The following is a 23,011-nucleotide window of genomic DNA, read 5'->3' on the forward strand; positions in this document are numbered from 1 at the left end:
AACACCAAACAGAAACGCCAACATCAGAACCTTAAAGAGAACCGCAGGGTTAATGGAGAGGAATACATGCTGCTTTCAGACGCACAATTTCTTGCATTCTTTTATAGTGCAGGCATTTCACTCAGTCATCAACTTTAAGACTCGTTATCCAGTAACTTATTCAGGAACTACTATGATGCTAATCAATACTTCAGTACTTGTACTAAAGAGTTAGTACAGAATATATGTACTTTACACAAGTATTGCTAAAATGAAATACTTTACTCAATTACATTTCCTCAAGGAAAAAAAAAATTAATCCATGGATTATTTTGACCTTTGAAGCAAAAGAAACAAATCTCAAAAACATTTATTTTTACTTTTATATTTTATATCTAAATCTCAATACTTTTGACATTTAACCCTCGTGTGGTGTTGATGTGTTTGTTACTCGGTGGTCTGGTGGACCCACCCATTATTATCTGTTTAAATCAATACAGACATAACAATTTGTTAAAATACCAGATGTTTAAAACATCACAAATGGTCAGCGTAGGGTTCTCCTTTAGCAGCTGTAGCCAGTCAGCAGCCTGTCCATGTTGTCCACCCACCCACCCACACACACACACCCACCCACACACCCACCCACACACATGTTGGAGGAGAACAGCGTGAAGGACACAGCACCTCCACACTTTTACTCCCCACAGGTTCAGCCCAACACCACGTGTAATATGAATGTGTGGGGGGTGAACAGAGTGAAGACACTGAAAATGGGTTATTTTATATGTTCTTCACAGAAAATGAGCAAAGGCCAAGAATCTGAGGCTGAAATTATAATAAGAGACATCATTATTTTTCTTGGTAAACATCGAAAATGAGTCCCACAGACCTGAACACCACACAAGGGTTAATCAAGTAGTCTTTTATGTTCTGTCTTTTACTTCAGTACATTTTTTTACAGTGCCCACACTTTCACTCAAGTTCAGCTTCTCTGTACTTTTTCACTTCTGATACTAATATGCATCAAGTTTTATTATGTTATGCATGTAGTCATGAGTGAAAATTAAACGTGGGCCACATAGAAGTGCCTGCTTTTTCAGGTGTTAAAGGAGATCTGCCTATTAGTATGATGGATATATATATATATATATATATATATATATATATATATATATATATATATATATATATATATATATATATATATATATATGTATATTAGTCTGTTACAATCTGAGACCTGAAATCAGTGTATAGACAAAGCAGCGCTGCATCTACAGTAAAAAGAAACGTGTTTACTATATAAACATACAAAGTAAACTACACACAAAACAGCTACATTTACGAACGAGTGAATGGGGTGGTGAAGCCTCTACCTGCGCATGCAGAGGTCTTACAAATATTTGAGCTCAGGGTTCATATGCATGAAAGCAAGTCAGAATGCTGATCCAGAATTCCTTTTAATATCCAGGTGGAAAGGATTATGTGGACGTTAGATCAGTGCTTTCACTCTGAATCTCTTCATACATAAAGACTCAGAGCTAAATCTTGTAACGTTGATACTTCACTGCTTTCATCTTCACTCTCGTAAGCCTCGTAAACACAGCAGACCCACTAATATAACCTGAAATTACAGTGTTCGGAGAAATATCTGCTCATACTCTCTTTGGCAACATCAGAATGCAAAGCATATCATCAAAATGAAATACTGTGTGCTGTTTATTACACAGCCATAAATATCACTCTGTAATTAAACAAAAATATTCTAATGTAATGAAGAAATTTTACAATGCTACAATTTCACATGAATTTACATTACATATAAGCATTAAAAGTACATTTCAGACATTAAGAATAATTATTTGATTAATATCTGCTATGCCATGTTTACTCTGCAGGAGTTTAGTGAGGTATCACTCATTGGTGTTTTTGGGAACAAGGCACTTTGCAACAATAGCAAGGACAAAACCATATAAAAACATTTAGCTGTTGTCAGAAGAAAACCTCACATCTCCAAAATGGGAACTTCACCGCAGAAGGAAAAAATCTACTTTTAATGCAAGAACTTTCACCAAGTCATTTTGGGACGTTTCTTTTGGTCCGTTCTTCATTCAATTTCCACAGGGCAACAAGCATTTTCAAATTATGTCAAAAACTGAAAGACATCCAAAGAGGAGATATGAGGTCTTTAAGAACAATTCATCTTCCTATTGGCGTTCACAAAGTGGTCATCCTCAAAAACACTGATTCTGTGCTGAAGTTGCTCCTGATGCCTCATAAAATAGTGAGCTTTAAAATACATGCAAAAGCCATGGATGCATTCCGTCAGTCTATGTGAGAACAGACTTAACTGCTCCAGACCTTCCTTACTGTGTGATTCTGTCCTGTTGCGTTTGAGGCACAGGTATGGAGGCGCATGCTGACAGAACCTTGCCATTTCCAAAATGGAAATTTACAAAGTTGTGCAAGCTGGAGATCCTCGATCCTACTTGCGTCAGGTGCTTTGGGACTACGGACAGAGGCTGAGGGCTTTGGACGGCTCAAACCAGAGCAAAATAATGGTAGTGTTGGTGGGGGAAGCGCTCTGCGGACACGTCCGACTGTACAGGTGACAGAGAAAATGCGTGTGTGCTTTGGCTGCGAGTGTGAAGACGTTACCTTCATTTTACTAAGCAGGGTCCTTAACGCCCGTTTCAGATCGGGCGTCTTCTCCGAGGGCGACACGGCCTGCCACAGGGGAGGAAAGGCACACTGAGAGCCAGAGACTGGCTTCCACATTGGGGAATGCTCAGAAAGTGTTGGAAGGAGGCACTAGGTGTTGTGGTATGGGGATGTAGGGTGTAGCACGGATAAGCGTGGGTGATCTGAGATGAGGCCCAGCGGAAGCTATTTTATAGGCTTGAGAGGGATGGGGCGGGATGGAAGCCACACAGAGGATTTCCAGTCCTGGTCCTGGAGTATCTCTTGCCCTGCACATTCCTGACTAAAATACCAGGTCTAAATTCCCTATTTATCCCAGCACTATGTAGGTTTGGGATTTGGATACCTGTCTTGTGCAATAACAAACTGCTCGCATCGATACGTTCCCCAAGCAGGACCGGACAACCGGTTTTGCTATTTTGAAAACGTCCTTTATGTTCAGCAAATGAATGGAGCATCAGGCTTGTAGTCCGGGGCTGTTAACGTCAGTGTTGCAAAGCCTTAGTGTGAATGTGTTGAGGAACGTTGGCAGAAGCCAAGGCTTTAAAAGTGTGCAGTAGAGCAGCGTATTTTACTAACCAATATAGCGGACACTTGCTGGGACCTGAAACAATAGAAAGATATTTCTTGGTTCTCAGTGCTGCCGCTACAAACCAACATACTGTCCACTGAGACGAAAAAAAAAAAAAAGCAAGTTCCCCTCACCATTAGACATTACGTTAGATGTCTTGCTGGCTTTATGTTAGATGATCTTGTTAGCTTTAATATTATTGTTAGCTGAAGTTGTGCATCATTCTGTAGCCCACATTATGTCCATATTGGGGTCTAAGCTTGATTTGTCTATGGCCAAAGTTAATGGGGTTTTCAAAAACTTGCCCCCTCACTCTCTTTGTTACATAAAAATGTTCAGAACCCGATACATTTTGTCCTGTGTACATTTTTCCAAATACCACTGGATCCTCGGAATTACGAGGTCTGCTGTGCATAAACCTGATGTCACTAAGATACAGGAAAGTACAGGCTGTAGTGGTGCTCCGTCGAGCTGTGCTACCTTATCGAAATGCCCTATCGTATAGCAGATTTACAGGTATACTCGTAAATAAAACCTCTATGTAGGATATTCTGATAGGCTAAAACTCAGCAAAAATACTACCATTTTTAAAACTACGAGGCTGAATTTAGCTTCTTTTTTTTGCTGGCAGCTTGTTAGAATTTTCTCATTCCACCTTAAATGCCGCAACAGTTCAGAATGTAACTGCTGTACCATTTAATGTCCTCAGAAAATGATACCAGCATTAAAATAATAATTAGGATATTTCACTAGCCTGAATGAGCTTATCAGAGACCAGCAGTAATATTAGGCTGAATCTGTACTGAATTAGTTTTTCAAATCAAGCTATAAACAGAACGGAAAGATCTGTCATGTTTCACTGAATCTCTCTCTCTCTCTCTCTCTCTCTCTGTGTATATGTATATGTGTATATATATATATATATATATATATATATATATATAAAAACACACACACACACACACACACACACACACACACACACACACACACACCGCAGCTATCAGGTAAAGTCTTTGTTCCCCTTTTCTTGCAATAACTGAATATTCATTAATGGCCTCTTACATACACAAATATACTGGAATATCAAAACATTTGTCAGAATGCACATTTGTAGTGTAGTCCAAGGATTCTTATTGATTTATGGAAGTGGCGCTCTAGTGCAGTGCATACCAGGACTGTAAACTATACTCATGAAAAACCCAAACCTAACCTGACAGCTCTGACATTTAGGCTTCACAAGGTCACTCATTGTAGTGCAAAAGCATGTACATACTAATGCTACCCATTTAAATTAATGTTACTAATTAATATTTAATTGATGTTGCTGTCTTTCACAGAGCAATCATTCCTAAATTCAAATTTTAAACATGAAAAAAAAAAAATTGTATGTGCAGGACAAGGGTACTCCTGGACCAGGGTTAGGAACCACTGAGCAAACAGACAGGCAGGCATGGCTGTTGCTGCATGGCTGGGCTGGGTGAAGCTTCTGCAGCTAAAGAAATACTCCTGGGCCATGCAGGCCTCACTGCCAGGACAGGGGTCTCGCGAGCTGGTTGGTGCACTAGGAAAATGATATTTAGGGATTGGGAAGCATTTGGTGAGCATTTCAGTCCGGAGACTGTTGGAGAGCTTTTTCACAGCTACTTGGTTAGCTAAGACACAGTTGTTCAACATCATATAGACGTGTTAACCCTGTAAACTGCAGGGTTGTCATTCAGTAACTACTAACAAAGTAATATATATTATGTAGATATGAGAATGAAGAATCAAACCATGGGCCCTCATACACACCTTTGCAGTTTAGGGAGTTAAACAGTGTGCCTTACTATTAAAACAACACTTTTACTTCATCACAGTCACTTTTTTAAATGGCAGCTACACTGGTAGTATTTACCTTTAATAACTAACTCATTTTCATTTCATAGGAGAAACTTGTGGCATTCAATCTAAGGGATGGTAAGCGCTTCTAGTTTTTCCCTGCCAGTGCAATGCTAACCAGGCATGGCTAACTATGGCTTTCTGGAATGGCGAGCATGAAAGTCTGACTTTTCTCAATCTGAGGACTCACCTCTCTGTCAAACTGGGACAGCGGTGCGTCTCCAATATCCATTCCTCCCCCTGAGGACAGTGAGCTTTCAGACGGAGAAGTCATGGTTTGGCGCTTGGAGCCGTAGCTACCGCTCGACAGCTCCCTCCTCAGAGCGCTGCCGTTCTGTGAAGAGGAACCTGAGAGAGACAGTGAAGCCCTTTTCACATGTGCACTTTTACACAAATAAGCTCGGCATGAAATTCTGGTAAGATTGACATGGCAGTACACTGTATATCTGCACGAGACCTAGTACAACCCCTCCCCCCAAAACAACCAGGAGGGCTTGCGGGAAGGCAATACAATACCAACAGGAAAGGAAAAAATCATATTTTGATTAAAGGCGCAATAAACTTTTGCAATTGTGTTTTTAATTAAATTTTAAAAAAAATACGCCGATCAGGCAGAACATTATGACCACCTCATTGTTTCTACGCTCACTGCCCATTTTATCAGCTCCACTTTCTATATAGCTGCACTTTGTAGTTCTACAGTTACAGACTGTAGTCCATCTGTTTCTCTGATACTTTGTTAGCCCCCTTTTACCCTGTTCTTCAGTGGTCAGGACCCCCATGGACCCAGTGTTGCTGGAGTTTTACCTTGTAGATGTAAAGTCAGAGCCGATAGCTCATCTGCTGCTGCACAGTTTGTGTTGGTCATCCTCTAGTCCTTTATCAGTGGTCACAGGACGCCGCCCACTGGACACTGTTGGCTGGATATTTTTGTTTGGTGGACGATTCTCAGTCCAGCAGCGACACTGAGGTGTTAAAAAACTATAGCAGCACTGCTGTGTCTGATCCACTCTGACCAGCACAACACCACCACGTCAGTGTTACTGCAGTGCTGAGAATGATCCACCACCCAAATAGTACCTGCTCTGTGAGGGTCCATGGGGGTCATGACCACCGAAGAATAGCGTAAAAGGGGGCTAACAAAGTATCAGAGAAACAGATGGACTACAGTCTGTAACTGTAGAACTACAAAGTGCTCCTATACAGTAAGTGGGGCTGATAAAATGGACAGTGAGCGTAGAAACAAGGACAAAATGTTATGCCTGATTGATGTATATTGAAGCATTCTCTCTCAAGTCTTCTCAAGCAGAAGTCATTATTTAGAAAGTCTTTATTGAATAGCCTTTATTATTATTATTATCATCATCATTTAACAAGAAGACTAAAAGTCTTATTACCCCACCCCCGTGGTACTAAATCTTAACCATTCTAACCTTCCAATCATAGATTCTCAGTACATCTGCATATTCAGCAGACCCTCTTATCCAAAACATATTGCCTGTATCCCCTCCTAAATGGCTGTCCGAACAGCAGAATCCTTTGCTGTCTTCAAACGCAGACAGAAGACACATCTCTTTACACAGCACTTAAATGAGCATTGAATTAAGTATTGATTGCAATATATTGTGCTGCACTTATATTTTATTGTATTGCACTGTGTAGCACAGCACAGAGTTCTGTGTTCAACTCTGTTCCTTTTCTCTTGGTATCTACAGTGGCTTTTGTTTCTAGCAGTATCTGAGCCCAGCACTTTCTCTTCTCTATCCTATTGGTAACTAGCAAAGATACTTTCTCTAGACAGACAAAGCACTTCTTGTAAGTCGCTCTGGATAACAGGATCTGCTAAATGCTGTAAATGTAAATGGATCTGAACCCTGTTTTTCTGTGTGCAGAGCACTAGTGTTATCCCCTATAGTGGTTCCCAACTTGGTCCTCAGGGTGCCCAGCCAGTCCACTATTATGCTCCAGCCCAACTTACAAAGGATGAAAGAAAAATGTGGACAGGGTTGGTCACCACTGCACTGTACTATGTGGTCACTTTACAGGTCATATTAATAATTTGATAATTTCCATTTTGTTTATATCGCTAAATAATCCCAGCAAATATATAAGTAATATTCCATATATCGGCCAGCCCTAGATTAGCAATAACTGAAAACAGTAGATTCACCTTTTTTACTGCAAAAGTAAACAAAATACACACAGTCTTTTAGTGCCTCATTTATTGGGTGGGATAGGTGTAGGAAGTGGTCTGTGTGTGTTGGAGCACAGTACTCACGTATGCCCAGACCACTGCTGGCGCTCATGGATCGGCCCGGTTCGGCCCGGGTTTTAGCCATGGACGGGATACTAACTGAGCCACTGAAACCAGGCCGATTCTCCTGAGCACGCACGTTCTATAGATCAGATGCAGGGACACACAGAAAGACAGACAGAAGAGACAAACATTAACAGACATACAATACATGTGAGCAGGACTGATGAAGATGCATGTCCACCACTGATACATGTCCACACTGCCTACAAAGAAAGGCTGTTATGAATGTAGAAGCAGTACTGTGAGTGCTGATGTGCTCACCATGGGCAGATCCTTTAGGATCTGGATGCCATCCCCAGGTCCCATGTGAGCCACATGGTTAAAATTGGTTGGGTTTGAGATCAGCTTGTTCCTTTTCTCAGGATCCCTCAGCATCTCTCTGAAGTCACACAGAAGACATCACACATTAGTGGAATGTTTCACAAAAGGCAGGCAAGTTTATCCATAGAGCACCTTTCCTACTGCTGTCATTCAAAATGCTTTATAAACGAGAAAAAAACAGAAAAAATACAAAAAGTCAGAAAATACAGAATTATTGAGTATATTTCTTTTTCTGAATTTACGTGACCAAATCGTAAGGCAAATTATTTAGAAAGTGCATGAAATAAATGAAAACATTTTATTTATTTATTTATTCTAAAAGGCTCACCTCAAATTAACAAAATGTGTTATAATTTATAACACATAGTTTATAGCCCAGATTTGGGGAAAAATGGGTCGACTTTCAGTAGAAAAAAATATTGTGAGTTCAGCTTCTTTTATTATAAGGGTTTAAAATGACATCACCATCTATTTGACTGGAAAGAAGAGTTACAGCCTCATATGACGCCCTTTATAATGTAGCTTATGAAATATGAAAGTTATGAAGAATAGGCATTTTGGAACCACTGGTGGTCTCAAGGAGTTTGCAAAATTTCCTTCGGGATCAATAAAGTATCCATCTCTCTATCTAAGAGGTTAAAAATTTTTAATGTGAGTAGAGGAACATAATTGAAAAGAACAATAAAACATTGGTAAAATATGATTAACACAAATTTAATATAGAAAATCATTAAAAAAGCTATTTAGAAATTAAATTAGGGTAGTTAAGAAAAAAGTGCCGTTACAGAAGAAAAGGGGCTAGAAACGCTAAAGAATGCTAATCCTGCTAACAATGACTCATAGCAAGTTTGGATTACTCAGCATGATTTACTTCTATTTATTAATAACTAACCTTGTACATCCACCTTGCTCAGTTTCTAACCACAAAGCCACTGTTGGCTCTTAATCTAGCAGTGACACTGATGTGTGTAAAAACACCAGCAACACTGCTTTGTCTGATACACTTGTATCATGCCTCACTGTCATGCAACTGCCTTGTCAGTGTCACTCTTCAGAATGGTCCAGAAACCCCAACACCACCTGATCAAAAGCAGTTCTGTGGTCAGCATCTGACCAGTGATGAATGGGGAACATTCTACTAATATACTGAACCTATTAGGTTCAACGCTGTGTGTGTACATATATTTATGCATTTAATTTTTTATTTATAACAATTTTTGAAACCATTTATGATGGAGAGGTACAGGTTGGGCACTGCAAAATAGTCCCCAAAGAAAATGTGTTTTTTTTACACTTACAACTGTTTTACCATCATCAACATTACATACAGAGCTTAGAAGACACATGTAGATTGTCTTTTCTAATAGTAAATTAAATTGGTATTTTTGCAATACATAAATTATGATTCCTGGTTCTTATCATCCCCACTATAAATAAATGAGTCAGTAAGTTTCACTACAATCAACCATTTCATACCAAACCACTCCGAATGACTTTTACATCTCAAGGCCTGAATTACACAGAATTGCTTTAAATTTGTGGAATTCCTCTTTATAAAAACACTTTCAGGTTTTGATTAGTGTGTGAATACAGTCACTGCTACCATCACTGGTGTTTAAAACTGAAATAAACAGTGTTTTACATTTTGCTATGTAACAATCTTTCTGTTTACTGTCCGCAGGTTGCCAGGTATTCAACATTAGGATCCATATGCTTTCATAAGATGATTTATTTTCATTTTCTACTATCAGCAATTGAAGTTTTAAACATATTGCAGCAGCTGCAGTTAAAAAGAAGGGCAAAAAAAAAAAAAAATAAAAAAAAAACAACTATCCCAATTTGCCAATCTGGCAACCCCGTACTGGGAAAAATCTAGCAAGTAAATGTGTGAAAAACTGCACTCTTTTTTGGCTAATACAGTGACTCTACATGTTTACAATGCCCTAACCTTTCTATTAAAACTGTTAAACGTAGTTCCACTACAGCACCAGCTTGCAGACTGTAGAGCTCTGCACTAGGATTGGGGGAGCACTGGTTGGCATTTATGTTGAATCCCAGTCTGTGTGAAAATGAAGTGTTGTTTTTACACTGTACTATGTAATGTATACTTATACTACAAATGATGAAAACAATTGGGTTAGGCCCCGAGAGAATATGAAGCAGAGATCGTCATAAATGGCAATCTGCTCTGCAGTAAGCCCCATGACATGTGTAAAGCTTTTGGAGTAAATGAGACAGATGTTGAGCGTGTGCTGAGTTTGTGAGTGCCTGTGTGAGTGTGTGAGAGTGTGTGCACCTCCTTTGTTGCAGTCTCTCCTCCTCAGGTATGCGGAAAGAGAAGCGTCTCTTATTGTTCATACTGCGCACCATCTGCTTCCGGCTGTTATCAGACACCTCCGGCACCACCAGCTCATCTCCCTCTGAGACAAACACACACACAGAGATTACAGACCAGACACACACCTCAGACACCCAACACTCCAAATGAAAACAGTCCACGAAGATTAATCCAGGGTTCAGCTGGTGTTGCTCCTACCTGCAGTCTTGTTTCTGAAGTAGATCAGCCTCACTGTCTCTAAACCCAGCAGATTTAGAGAGCCGTCTGTGTTCAGCGGCCGAACCTGTGCCAGGACACAGCCCATCATTTCTCACATACACTTTCAACCACACAGACCTTTGGAATCAATTGTCATAAGAGTTTACTAAGGCTTATTGATTCATTCTATATTTATTTGTTTATTCCAAAGGAAAGATTTTTTCAATTTTATAAACTATTGTTATAGCTACAGTCATGTGCAAAAATTTGAATGCTACCAGTCAAATGAGGTTTTGTTGATTTTCTAAGTGAAAAGAGCACATCCTCTACAGAGAACCAACTTTTTTTTTCATAATTTAGAGCAAAATTTCAATGTACATGCTCATATTTAAAAAAGGAAAATACAACATCATGTGTCAGAGCTTTTGCAAAGACCACATTTTATCTTTAGCTTGCTGTTCAATTCTGCAAATAAACAGTAATCTTGTAAAATATGTTCTCTGTGTAATAAAATATAGTTATACAGTGTTCTCTGTAGAGCAGGGGTGTCAAACTCAACTACTTAAGGGGCCATATTAAAAAATCTCAACAAATCCGTGGGCCGGAGAATTTTTCTTTATTTTATTTTATGTTTAATTAAAATTGTGCTGTAACCTGAACTGGCCACTGTTTATTCAGAATACGTATAATCTTTAGCAGTAAAATATATGAATGGTGACACGACTGGCGTGGAACTGTGTAGAATTGAGGTGTAACCGCTGTCCCATAGATTGTTGTTGGGGTAGGAGAGTCAGAGCTCACATTACGTTGTGGGACTGTAGTGCAGTACATTGTGAAACAGGCTAATATTAACAGAAAATTGAAAAACGTCTGTGGGCCAGGTAGGATTGTGTCACAGGCCTGATCTGGCCCATGGGTCTTGTGTTTGACACCTGGGATGTGTTGACTTATTTACATTTAGAAAATAAACAAAACTGCTCTGAAGTTTCTGGTGTGAGCACTGAAGACAGTGTAATGTTCAATAAAGTAATAGAACAGAACTAGAACTACATTATTATCAGTAATACAGAAATACATATTATCAGTACAACTTTGTCATCAAAATACAGTTTGTCTAACCTTTTTGAGAGGGATGGTCTGAATCCATTCCATTGTGTTCACATCAAATACGTCCACTGCGTTCTCACTGTACACCGACAGGTAGGGGGCGCTGTAGCCTGTGGCATGTTCAGTTGATACAACAAATGAGCAACTTCTGGTCGCACGTTCATCTGACTCACTTATTTTTTTTTATGTTTCACTCAGATAAAGCTGTAAATGCGTTCTACAAGATCTTAAGTGGAAAAGTAAACATCTACAAAATCTATTCACAAGCAGAGCCACACGAAACAGAAATGTCTACATCAAAACTTGTGGGGGGGGGGGGGGGGGGGGGTGGATGCTGATTTACATTAAAAGTAAAGCAGGTTTTTGTCCTTCTCTTGTAAAGTCATCATTCTAGAGACACAAGGTTTTGTTCTGAGAGAAGCGAGATATTCCTGGTCATATTAAGCACAATTCATCCCAGTCCAAGTCCTCTTATTCAAGCAATGACTGGAAAATTGTGAAAAATGCAATTTTCCCTTTTTTTCTTTAGTGTTTCGAAGGTCAATACACTGAAGCTAGTGAGGGAGAAAACAGTGATATCTGGAGCTGAGTCATATAAAGCTCATATGATCTATCAGTGATGCATCATATGAGCTTTATCAAACAAAACAAAATAATGTGCAATTTAGCAAGAAGTTGTTGCAATATACTGTTATATTTGCTTTGGCCACAAAACTGTCATTAATCTAGTAAGAAAGAACGGCAAATGTCACAACCTTTACTGTCTAAGAGTTTTGGACACTTAGATTAGCCTGACTTCTACTTCTCAGTTGTTGCCTGAGGCCATTTGAAACGATCCATTTCACCTGATGAACGAGAGCTGAGACATGTTTTTACTTGCGTGTTTTTCCTATGATGAAACTTGTCTGTTAGTCTGAAACCTGATGCTGTGGTGTGAGGATGCTCTGAAATGTACAGTCACAGAAGCAGCTTTTTGTACAAGCGTGATATGTCAGCAGCACAGAGCATGTTCAACCAGCTCAACTGCGTTTCTAGAATAATCTCATCTCTGCTACAATAAACATGATATTAATGTGGGATATCACCCAATGTTTAAAAGTTCAGTTTACATATGGTAATACTGCTGTCTTATATGCTTTGCACAAAATAAATAAATACATAAGCAAATTAACTTTTTTTTTTTAACTGGCTGTAAATAAGCTTTTAACTATCACTGGGGACTGTTGCCATGGAAACTCTGTCATTGGGCACAGGTCTAATTCATCCTATCATTATTTAAAAGACTAAATATTTGCATTCCTGTAATTTTCCATCACAATGTAATGACTTTTGCCTGCCTCAAGAATGTCTTCTCATCTTTGATTAACTCATTGTGCAGGCAGGGAAAAAAAATGACCAATATTATCATGTTTAATGCCCCCGTCCCACCAGGGCCAGCTGTTATCAAGCATAACGCTCAGCAAGCTTAGAGAACCTCCATGTTTCATTTGGAAAATCGACACAGAATGGGAGGAGAATGTGCTATGATTTCTGAATCATGATTCAATTAATACTTCACCTCATCAGGCTAAAAGTGAGTAATAAGGGCAAGCTAGCAACCTATGTGCATAATGCCAACTACTAGCTTCTGTCTTCTGTCTTTCTGACTGAAACAAGATGTTTTTAAACGGCTAACTTTGACTAAAGTAAAGGCGGGACAAGTGAGCATATGCATAATGCTAACTACTCCTTACCAGCGCTGTGCTGTTATTTTTGGAATCAAAACTATCAATACAACTGAAAACCACCGCCCAATTCTCGTCTACAGATCAAATCAAGTCTAGAATGAGCTAATGTGATGCACTTACAGCATGCCGTGGGGACCGCGGGCCACATCAGCTCCTGCTGCCGCGAGCGCCGGCCGTGTGTGTCCACATACACACCAAGACAGCTGAAACACAGCAGCAGCTCTTTGCTGGAGATCTCCACGGCACACAGAGCGTCCAGGCCCTGCTGCCCGATGAAGGCCAGCGTGTGGTCCTCAGGGTGAAGGAGGCTGATTGGAGGAGAGTCTGAGTGCATGCTATAGCGCATGAAGCCCGCCTGGTAGCCCACAACCAAACGCTCATTTAGCAGCGCCATCCACTGAACCATTCCCGGCACCTGGTACAAGAATAAGTGGAGGGAGGTGAGAGAGGAATCCTTTTACATGCAGAGCAGAAAAACAGGGCAGTCACTAAATGTCTTATAAGCTGTATTTCCTACCATTTTAGTATTATAAACATTAGAGCCTGACAAAACCCGAAAAAGTACCAGCTGTCGGGCCGGTTTTCCAGATACTGCTAGCAGCCCATTCTTCAATATTTTCTTTTTTTTTTTCATGATGTAGGTCGTTGGTACCGGGCTAAACACATACAAGTAACACCCACGCTATTTTACGATTAATATCCCCTTTATTAGAGAAATAAAAATGTGTTTTCTATATTATACTTCAGCTGTTAGTCTTTTCGAAAACGTGTTATATCAAAAGTAGTTACAGACAGATATAGAATGTAACTCATTGTGTGACTGGGTGGAATTCATACATCATGAATAAATGGCTACAAACAGAAATGATTTTTTTTTTTGGTGTTTATTATGTTTGTGATTATACAGTGAAGTGAAATTAGATAGGCTACATTAATTGTGTCACATTTGTTTACAACGACTGGGCCAGTTAAATCTTCTTGGGGGCAGTGAAAACGTGTGTTTGTTATTTTGTTTTCTAATTTGTGATTTCGCATGTAATACATTTTTTTTATTTGAAAAAATATGCCTACAGAAATTGCGTAGCTGTATTCGGAACAGCTCTACAGTTTGAGGAGAGGGTGAACATGCCCCCGAAAGAAACTAGGGATTAAGTTCTAAAGTACATCAGTCGTAGTCATGCTATGAACAATGATAGGGATGTGCTGGGTTGGTAGAAGTGTCACAGCGGAAGTAAGAGGAACTCTACAGCAGTGGGGCTAATGTGGTGGATGCTGTTCTCTGCCATGGACAGTCAGCTATTCCAGGAACATAGACTGATAGCAAACACTGTTAGTGTATTACAGATGCATAAAACACCAGTTTATACCAGTATGTCATTTTCAGCCAGTTAACCTGTGTGTTTAGTAACAAAGTAAAGCTCTGTAAAACTGAGTCAGTGAGAAGCCTAATCTCCGTTAGTGCACGTGAGTGGGTTCAGGTCGAGTTTGGCAGTTGGGCCCGTTCAGGTCAAGCCCTAGCAGATCTCTATAAACATCACACATAAAAACTCAGATGACGCATGTAGCTTCACTGGATCTTCACACTGTAAAAATCATGACTCTGGTGCCAGTAAATAATATCATAAATACATCTGTAAAACTTGTACAGCAGACAATTTTTTCATGCTTTTGTTTCGAGCGAATCACGTTAAACTTACAGAAAGTATGATCAAAGTTAGATAATACAATCACAAAACCTACTGAGATTACACTACATCTTGCACATCTGGACACTCCTCACCTAGACACTTTATCTCAGTAGCAATATCTGCACGTATTTATTCAGTATGGTCATTATTGCTGTTATAAGCACCTCCTTGTACAGTTATTACTGTGCTGCCTTTTTCATCTCAGGTTACAGATCTTAGTGCAGATTTTTCTGTTTCTATTTGTATTTATGCCTGTAGATAAGATGTTCTATATTTATTGTTCCTTTTATATAGTTTCACCCTTATTATTATTCTTACTGTCCTGTGACTACTACTGTGTCTGTCTGTCTGCCTGTCTGTCTGTCTGTCGCTCTCTCTCTCTTTATTTATAGCCAACTTTATTAAAGCCAGAAATACTTTCACATACTATAATTTGTCATTTGAATATGCTATATATTGCTGTTCTTCAAGTCTTCATTACTGCTGTGAATGTATTAATAAACCCTCATGGTTCCAGTTACCTGGATCTCTCGGAGACGTCGGTGGCGGGCCTTGCTCTTGATGACCTCGTAGCAGATGATCTGCCGCTTCATGGCCACACACAAACAGGTGAGGGCGCCATTGCGCAGCGGTCCAGACACCAGGGCCTGACAGCCTTTAGTTTCAGGAAGCTTAAAGGAGTCAGTCTCACGTCCGTCCAGGCCGGCCATGGGGATCAGCCGCACGTGGCGGTTCCTGCCAGAGATGACGGCCAGCAGCTGCTCCGAAGGTAGCAGGTCCACATGATGCACCTTCTTGTTGTCGCCCACGCGGGTGATCTCTGAATGGAGAGCGAGAGTGAAAGATTATGTACAGATAAACACTTTTTTATTTTTTCATATCCACTATTAATGTATTAACGCAGGTTAAAACCTCTTGTTGGGGTAGTAGCAGGACTTTCTATTGAAGCTCCATTCAATTCAAAGAAAACTTATGTAAATTCTCCTCACTGCAGAGACGGGACTGATCTCCTGCTGTCTGAACTGCGCTGAACCACATCACTGCATCTCCTCTCTGATCAGTACACGCTGTGCAATATCACAACTATTACTGTGATGACACTTTTCACTGTGCACTTTACTTTACACTGCAATATTGATGCAACTCAAAGTTAGTCACGTCTATAATATGTGCTGTTAGACCTCATACCACTCAGTGCCGACTGTCTTGTAAATACAGCGAATCTGTCTCATGTGCCATGTAAACAGATAGACAATTATACTTTTTGTTTCTCTTGTACTTTAACTTCTGTCTAGATATATTTCTATTTTGTACGTTTCTGCATAGTTTATGTAAGTTTATATGTCTTGCTACAGAAACACTTCAATTTCCCTCTCGGATCAATAAAGTTCTTCCTTCTCTCTCTTTCTTTAGTCTCTCTCTTCCTTTCTTTTTCTATCTATCTATCTATCTATCTATCTATCTATCTATCTATCTATCTATCTATCTATCTATCTATCTAAATGAATTGATTAACCCATTTCTTTAATCGGAGAAAGAAAACCAGTAAGAGGCATTTGGTACCCTAATGCTTTGTGCACTCCATCAGAATGACAGTAAGCATTTGAATCTTACAGAGCAATAAAAACATCCACAGTACATATAAGGAATACTAAAATATGACTCAAACCATTGAATGTATATTTGTTGAACATTTTATTTTTATATGTATCTTTTAATTCACATAAATTGTCAGACACTGTAGCACAGCATATGACTGTCGCTGGAAGAAAACCTCGTATCTAGTTTTCCAGTTTTTGCCATAATTTGAAAATGCCTGTTGCTCTTTACATCCATTGCATGTAAATTTCATGAAGAATGGACCAAAAGAAACAGACCAAAATGACCTGGAAAAACATCTGGTTCCACTGACTTACATTAAAAATAAAGTAGGTTTTTTCCTCCTCCTGTATAGTCATCATTTTGGAGATACAGGGTTTTCCTCTGACAGCAGAGATATGTTGAACACAAAGACAAACGCTTACCATCTTTGGTGACATGAATCACGTAAAGGCCTTCTTCATTGCCTAGGGCCACACGCTCGTGATCTAATGAGGAAAAACAAATAAAAAGGAAAACATCACCACTTAGTGCCTACAATATTCAAACAACCATGACACTGTCGTAGCCTTTCCATGTTGATGTACCTATAATAGCAGCACTCTGAGTGGTTTTGATGAGAGGCAGCGTGCTGTCATAGGCTTCTTTAGGCACATACACAAAGCGCTCCTTCAGCTTATTCTTCTTCAGGATACGGTGCAGCTCGTTAAGCATATCCACCCACTTGGAGCGTTCATGGTCACTGTCAGCCAAGATCAGGATGGACGTCTTCTGGCTGGAGGAGGCCGACAGCTGAGACGCTGTTACCTGAGGAGAGCCAAAATGATCACAGCTGACAATAAGAGTCCAGAGGGTCCACTTTATTAAAAACATCTGCCTTGTGTTTTCACTCACTGTCCAATTTATGAGCTATGTTTTCCTTGTAAGTAGCCCATTTGTTGTCATGCATAATATTTCAGACACATTTTACAACAGCCATCTAAAGACACGACAGGGTTGCTTTAAAAAAATAAAAATAACAACTAAAAAGTTTGGAGCTGCTCGTGGCTGAATAAAAACAGCTACAGGGAATGTTCATTCATCAAAGTGAGCTTGAGGTCAGCAGGCTAATTTTAAACAAGACCACAGATTTTAACTCACAATCAAAGAATTCTTTCACGATTTCTATTTTCTGTTCATGACCTCATTCTCGTAACTGTTATTGCCGAGTGTAAACCTGAGTATGACAGATGTTAAATATAACAGTAGTATATGCACAGCACTATAATTACACATGCAGTGGTGCTTGAGAGTTTGTGCAGTGTTTAGAATTTTTTCCTAGAATTTTGACCTAGAAGATCAGATTGTATCGGCTAATCTTAAAGTGTCACATACTTTTGATTTTCACGGATATGTAATACTGGTTCATATGCCTCAAAAATTACCAATATTTTTGTCTCATTGATTTAATTTGGTCCCCTTTTTCTACTATTAGGACTTATTAGAAAATCTGATGAAGTTTCCAGGCAAATTTATGCAGAAATATATAACTTTCTAAAAGGTTCACAAACTTTCAAGCACCACAATAAGTAAAAAAACAGTATCAGTTCAGAGTAGATGTGAGCAATATAACAGAATTCTATCGTTATTGTGTCAGATTTTTGATCGTCACACACACTATGCTTTTCTGAGCGTTTAATGGATATTGTCAATACAAGAACATTGAACAACTGCATGTCTTATTAAAAAGACAGCATAAGTAGTGCTGTTTAATTGGTTTGGTGGTGTGGCACTACTGGTGCACTGTGTCTCTTTGTCAAAATATAATAATATATATCATGTAGTATAAAAACTGTATTCGTATTTTTTTCCATACTGCCCACCCCTACTTCAAAGATTACTTCATTATGCGAATTAAGTGGATTTTACTATACAGTTTTATGTAAGACCAGATCAGTCAGTCACACTGGGCCATATCACTGCTGCCGGAAATAAACCTTCTCCATCTCTATTTTTATCGTTTTTCAGTTTTTGAGGTAATTTATAAAATAAATAAATAAATAAAATACCTGTTGTTCTTTTCATCGTGTGTAAATTTCATGATGAATGGACCAAAACAAACGTCCCAAAATGACTTGGAACACAGTCTGGCTCCACTGACTTACATTGAAAGCAAAAGTATACTCTTTCCTTCTTCTGTAAAGTTACTATTTTGGAGATCTGAGGTTTTGTTCTGAGAGCAGCGATATTTAAATATTAAAAACACACTACAAAAAGGATTTTATAAAACAAGACCAAAGACCAAACATATCAGTTCAGAAGCGCTCTAATCCCAACATACATGCACATAGGCATTTATTTTCTTACTCTAAATATGCAGGGGATGTCCTTCTTGTTGGCATGGATGACATCGGAGGCCAAGACTGGGCTTACTGAAAACTCTTCATCCCTGAGCGAAGAGGTGATAAAGATGAAAAAGTAGTTGGGCAAAAGAGAAAAATATTTCAGAATGTAAAGACTGCTCAAGGGAAGGTTTTTCTCACCTCATGTCGATGACCTGGCTGACCACCACGCTGGGCTGGGTGGTTTTGCCCTCACCAAGCTCGTACAGAAAGAGTTTAAAGTCACACACCACGGCCAGGGCCCTCTGCCAGCCTTTCTTCACACCTGTGGGCTTCGGCACCTGATGGAGATAAGATGACCAGATGTCATGGCAATGTGCAACTGTGCAGCCCACAGGAAAATTTAACAAGCCTGATCATCTCAAATGTAAGCAAATATAACACAATGTACTGAATTTCACTTTTCAATTTTTTAAACTCCAAAAAATCTTAATGTTTTCTGACTGGAGCAATTAATCAATTATGGATTAATTCCATACAATCCAAAAAATGCTTACAGAGACTGAAAATATAAACATATCTAGCCTGCTATGTCTGTAACACCAGTCATGCATTTTGCCAGACCTAAATATTTAGCCATTTTTAACAGATTGTTTTTGCAAATAATTAATCACAACAATAACACACTGTTAGAAATGAAGGTTCTGTGCAGGTACATTTTTTGCTCATAAAGGTACAAACAATGTAAATGCTCCCTCAAAGGTACAGCAGTGGTTTTAAGGTTCAGCTGTGAACCTTACATTGGTTTTTCCAGGTGAAAAGTACAAATTTATACCTTTTCATAACCAAATGTTTTAAAACAGAACAATAAAATAAAAAGCCTGGAGACGAGACGGGGTGTGTGGAGTCAGTACGACTTAGAAAATATTATTTCAGTGGATTATAGTTCAGTTATGTTCCCTGACTAACGGCACTGGGGTACATCGCTTGAGGATTCTACCCCAGTGACAGTTTCATAGCTTTTTTTCTGAGAGTGTATCTGTCATATTAAAATGACTGGCTTTATTAAATGTCTTCATGAGCAGTTTCATTTCAACACACTATGTATAGGTCTGTAACAATTTTGGATTTAACAAGTTGTTGAAAAGAATAACAGCAGAAGGAATTAATCAATCACACTGATATTTCTTGTATTTGTAACAATGTAGATCATGAGACAAAAAAACAAAAAAAAAAAAAACAGAAAACAGAAGATCCAAACAAGAAAGGACCACCAAAGCCTCCCTAGCAATATCACTACGACCCACTGGGGGCCTGCAAGCTGAAAACCACTGGTGTAGTATTTATGGCATGGGTAATAGCAGAAGTTCAAATGTAACTCCAAGTCAAAATGTCTCAGGGCTTCAAGTCAGTCTTGTTCAGAAAAATACCCTCTTACCCCACCTTCCGGTGAGATTTAGCAAAATATGCATGACTTAATGCCTTAATAACCACTCAAGACTAGGCTGCTCACTATAGCACCACTGGTGCCCTCTGGTGGACAAAAACTGTCATAAGTGGTATTTTAAGCCTCACTTGACAGCACACACAGACAGAATACAGTATCTCAAGTGTTGCTCACCCGGACGTGGCCCTCATAGGCGGTGCCAATGCCCCTTTGTGGGTCGATGCCCAGTGGACCCTTCGTCTGCTCAGGAGGAACTGGACAAACAGCAGGGGCCTTGTCCGCACAGGTAACGTGACAGGAAAAATGACACACTTTGGGGGAAAAATGTGAAAATGTTCAGAGACCAAAATTAACACGTATTAAAAAGAATGAAATCCACATACATTCAGCCTTTAAAGACTTCAGCATTTGTGGATATACACCAATCAGCCATAACATTATGACCCTTGTTTCTACGCTCATTGTCCATTTTATCAGCTCCACTTACTGTATAGGAGCACTTTGTAGTTCTACAGTTACAGACTGTAGTCCATCTGTTTCTCTGACACTTTGTTAGCCCCCTTTTACCATGTTCTTCAGTGCTCAGGACCACCCATGGACCCTCACAGAGTAGGTACTATTTGGGTGGTGGATAATTCTCAGCACTGCAGTAACACTGACATGGTGGTGGTGTGTTCGTGTGTGTTGTGCTGGTACAAGTGGATCAGACACAGCAGTGCTGCTGGAGTTTTTAAACACTGCGTCCACTCACTGTCCACTCTAATGGACAGTCCTACCTTGTCAGTCCACCTTGTAGATGTAAAGTCAGAGACGAAAGCTCATCTGCTGTTGCAGTTTGTGTTAGTCGTCCTCTAGTCCTTCATCAGTGGTCACAGGACGCTGTTGGCTTGATATTTTGGTTGGTGAACTATTCTCAGTCCAGCAGTGGCATGGAGGTGTTTAAAAACTCCAGCAGCACTGCTGTGTCTGTAAATATAGAACTACAAAGTGCACCTATATAGTAAGTGGAGCTGATAAAATGGACAATGCGTGTAGAAACAAAGAGGTGGTCACAATGTTATGCCTGCACATCCAGGAACTTCTCTAATCAAGTCTACCTTGATCCTTAACCTCACCTTTAAAATGCCAACCTTGCAGCTTCATTTTTTTTGCGTTTTGAAACGATCCAAGCATACTTGGAAAAAGTATTGTTACATTAACTTATATTAAACTACAGAATGTAGCTTTCTCCTGTCCAAATGTTGGAGATACAAGGTTTTGTTCTGACATTGACGACATATTCTATATTACTCTACATTTGTAATTATGGTCCTCTCCATCACTGTTAATACTTAATGTTCATACATTCATACAAGGTCACCTCCCAGTTTTCCTTCTCTTTCTCACCTTCACAGCTGCAGCCCTGGCGGATGAGGCCAACCATAAGGGAGGTACACTGATTACACTTGGTGGGGACGCTGAAGGACTTCACCACAAACTGATGGGCCTTGGGCTGCGACATAAACAACACAATGCTACTGTCACAACTGTTAGCACCTGTTCATAATGCAGCTTCAAGAAAAACACATTTGACTCCTGATTTAATGCAATTCTTTACTTTTCCACTCTCACTTCTGACGGTGTAAGGCAGTATTATTTATTATAATCTAGACCACTTTCTTACTTTAGGAGAGGAGTGGCCCAGGCTGCTGTAGCCAGATCTTCCAGTTGGGGTCTGGAGACGTGACGAGTGGTCCACCAGCTGCAGGAGAGAAGCATGTTAGGTGCATATAACTGAGGACTCAGTCACTTAAAGCACCTGTCAAAACGATTTCAAATGTTTACATTTTTTTATAGTAAAGATATGCTGCTGAAAAAGCAGTGTTATAGTTATGAAATATGTATTAATGACCACAATTTAGTAGCTGATAAATGCTCCAAAACTTCTGTGCTGCTGCATCCTCCTATGCTTGAGTTGAGTTATCATATTTAACTACTTCAAGACAGTGTCACAGTGTCTTAACGTAACGTCGCTGTCCAAAGAAAAACACATATCTCCAAAACAGTAACTTTACAGGAGAGGGCAAAAGCATTCTTTACTTTCAATGTAAATTAATGGGATTAAGAGATCTTGATCTAAGCAATTTTGGAGCATTTCTATTGGTCCAATCATCTTGACATTTTCACACAATGTCAAGAACAGCTGCTGTGCTGAAATGATGCAGCAAAGTAAAAATCACAAAAAAAATGGAGATACATGTTTATCATTGGACAATGATGATATGTCCAAAGGTGCACTGCGAAGGATATGACTGGGAAAGAAGAGGTACTACAGCTAGGCCAAATACTTTAGGCTTCTCTAAGGCAGAACCCAAAACAAGATATTTTGCTGTTCTCAATGGTTACGTTCACATTACAAGACTCATTGCTCAAATCCGATTTTTGCTGAAATCTGATCCTGCTGACATCATGGTTCACACTCCTTTGTTTGTCCACACAGCCCTGAACACATTAGGGCATTAGGGCAAATAATCTGATTTGTGAAACTTCAGCCTAGTAATGTGAACTTGATGCCAATGATGAGAAAAAAAAACTAGGACTTATGTTACAAGCAATTCCACAATATCTCTGATCTATTCAATCAGAATAGCCTAGTGTGATTGAGGCCATTCGAAATACAATTTCTATCCAACTGAGCGAGGGGGGTAATAATCTAAATAATGAAGAATAATAGCCAGGTAAACGCATGCACCTGATTACATTCCCAATCGGGACGTGCAAGTATGTTCTGCACATGTGCGTTGCGTCATAGCGAAAACAGACTGGTCTGCAGAG

At 39.5% G+C, this 23,011-nt stretch overlaps 1 protein-coding gene across 8 annotated transcripts in view; it reads right to left on the reverse strand.

The window, feature by feature from the left end:
* The window catches only part of cdc42bpab (CDC42 binding protein kinase alpha (DMPK-like) b), a 132,766-nt gene that overhangs the window by 2,504 nt on the left and 107,251 nt on the right, over nt 1–23,011 (reverse strand). For 5 of the 8 annotated variants that reach the window (XM_017720193.2, XM_037538147.1, XM_017720194.2 and 2 more), the window contains 16 exons: nt 21,861–21,938; nt 21,584–21,689; nt 20,372–20,508; nt 18,952–19,091; nt 18,776–18,857; nt 17,017–17,236; nt 16,855–16,917; nt 15,352–15,650; nt 13,263–13,557; nt 11,428–11,525; nt 10,309–10,393; nt 10,069–10,192; nt 7,713–7,830; nt 7,413–7,530; nt 5,325–5,482; nt 2,641–2,709 (listed from right to left, as the gene is read on the reverse strand). In XM_017720193.2, coding sequence (XP_017575682.2) covers nt 2,641–2,709; nt 5,325–5,482; nt 7,413–7,530; nt 7,713–7,830; nt 10,069–10,192; nt 10,309–10,393; nt 11,428–11,525; nt 13,263–13,557; nt 15,352–15,650; nt 16,855–16,917; nt 17,017–17,236; nt 18,776–18,857; nt 18,952–19,091; nt 20,372–20,508; nt 21,584–21,689; nt 21,861–21,938 — 2,190 coding nt within the window. The remainder of the gene's footprint in view (nt 1–2,640; nt 2,710–5,324; nt 5,483–7,412; nt 7,531–7,712; nt 7,831–10,068; nt 10,193–10,308; nt 10,394–11,427; nt 11,526–13,262; nt 13,558–15,351; nt 15,651–16,854; nt 16,918–17,016; nt 17,237–18,775; nt 18,858–18,951; nt 19,092–20,371; nt 20,509–21,583; nt 21,690–21,860; nt 21,939–23,011) is intronic. The other 3 variants (XM_037538148.1, XM_017720198.2, XM_017720196.2) reach the window with 1 other exon arrangement.

The sequence above is a fragment of the Pygocentrus nattereri genome, chromosome 4, assembly GCF_015220715.1.
Source record: "Pygocentrus nattereri isolate fPygNat1 chromosome 4, fPygNat1.pri, whole genome shotgun sequence".
In the NCBI taxonomy this organism is placed as follows: domain Eukaryota; kingdom Metazoa; phylum Chordata; class Actinopteri; order Characiformes; family Serrasalmidae; genus Pygocentrus; species Pygocentrus nattereri.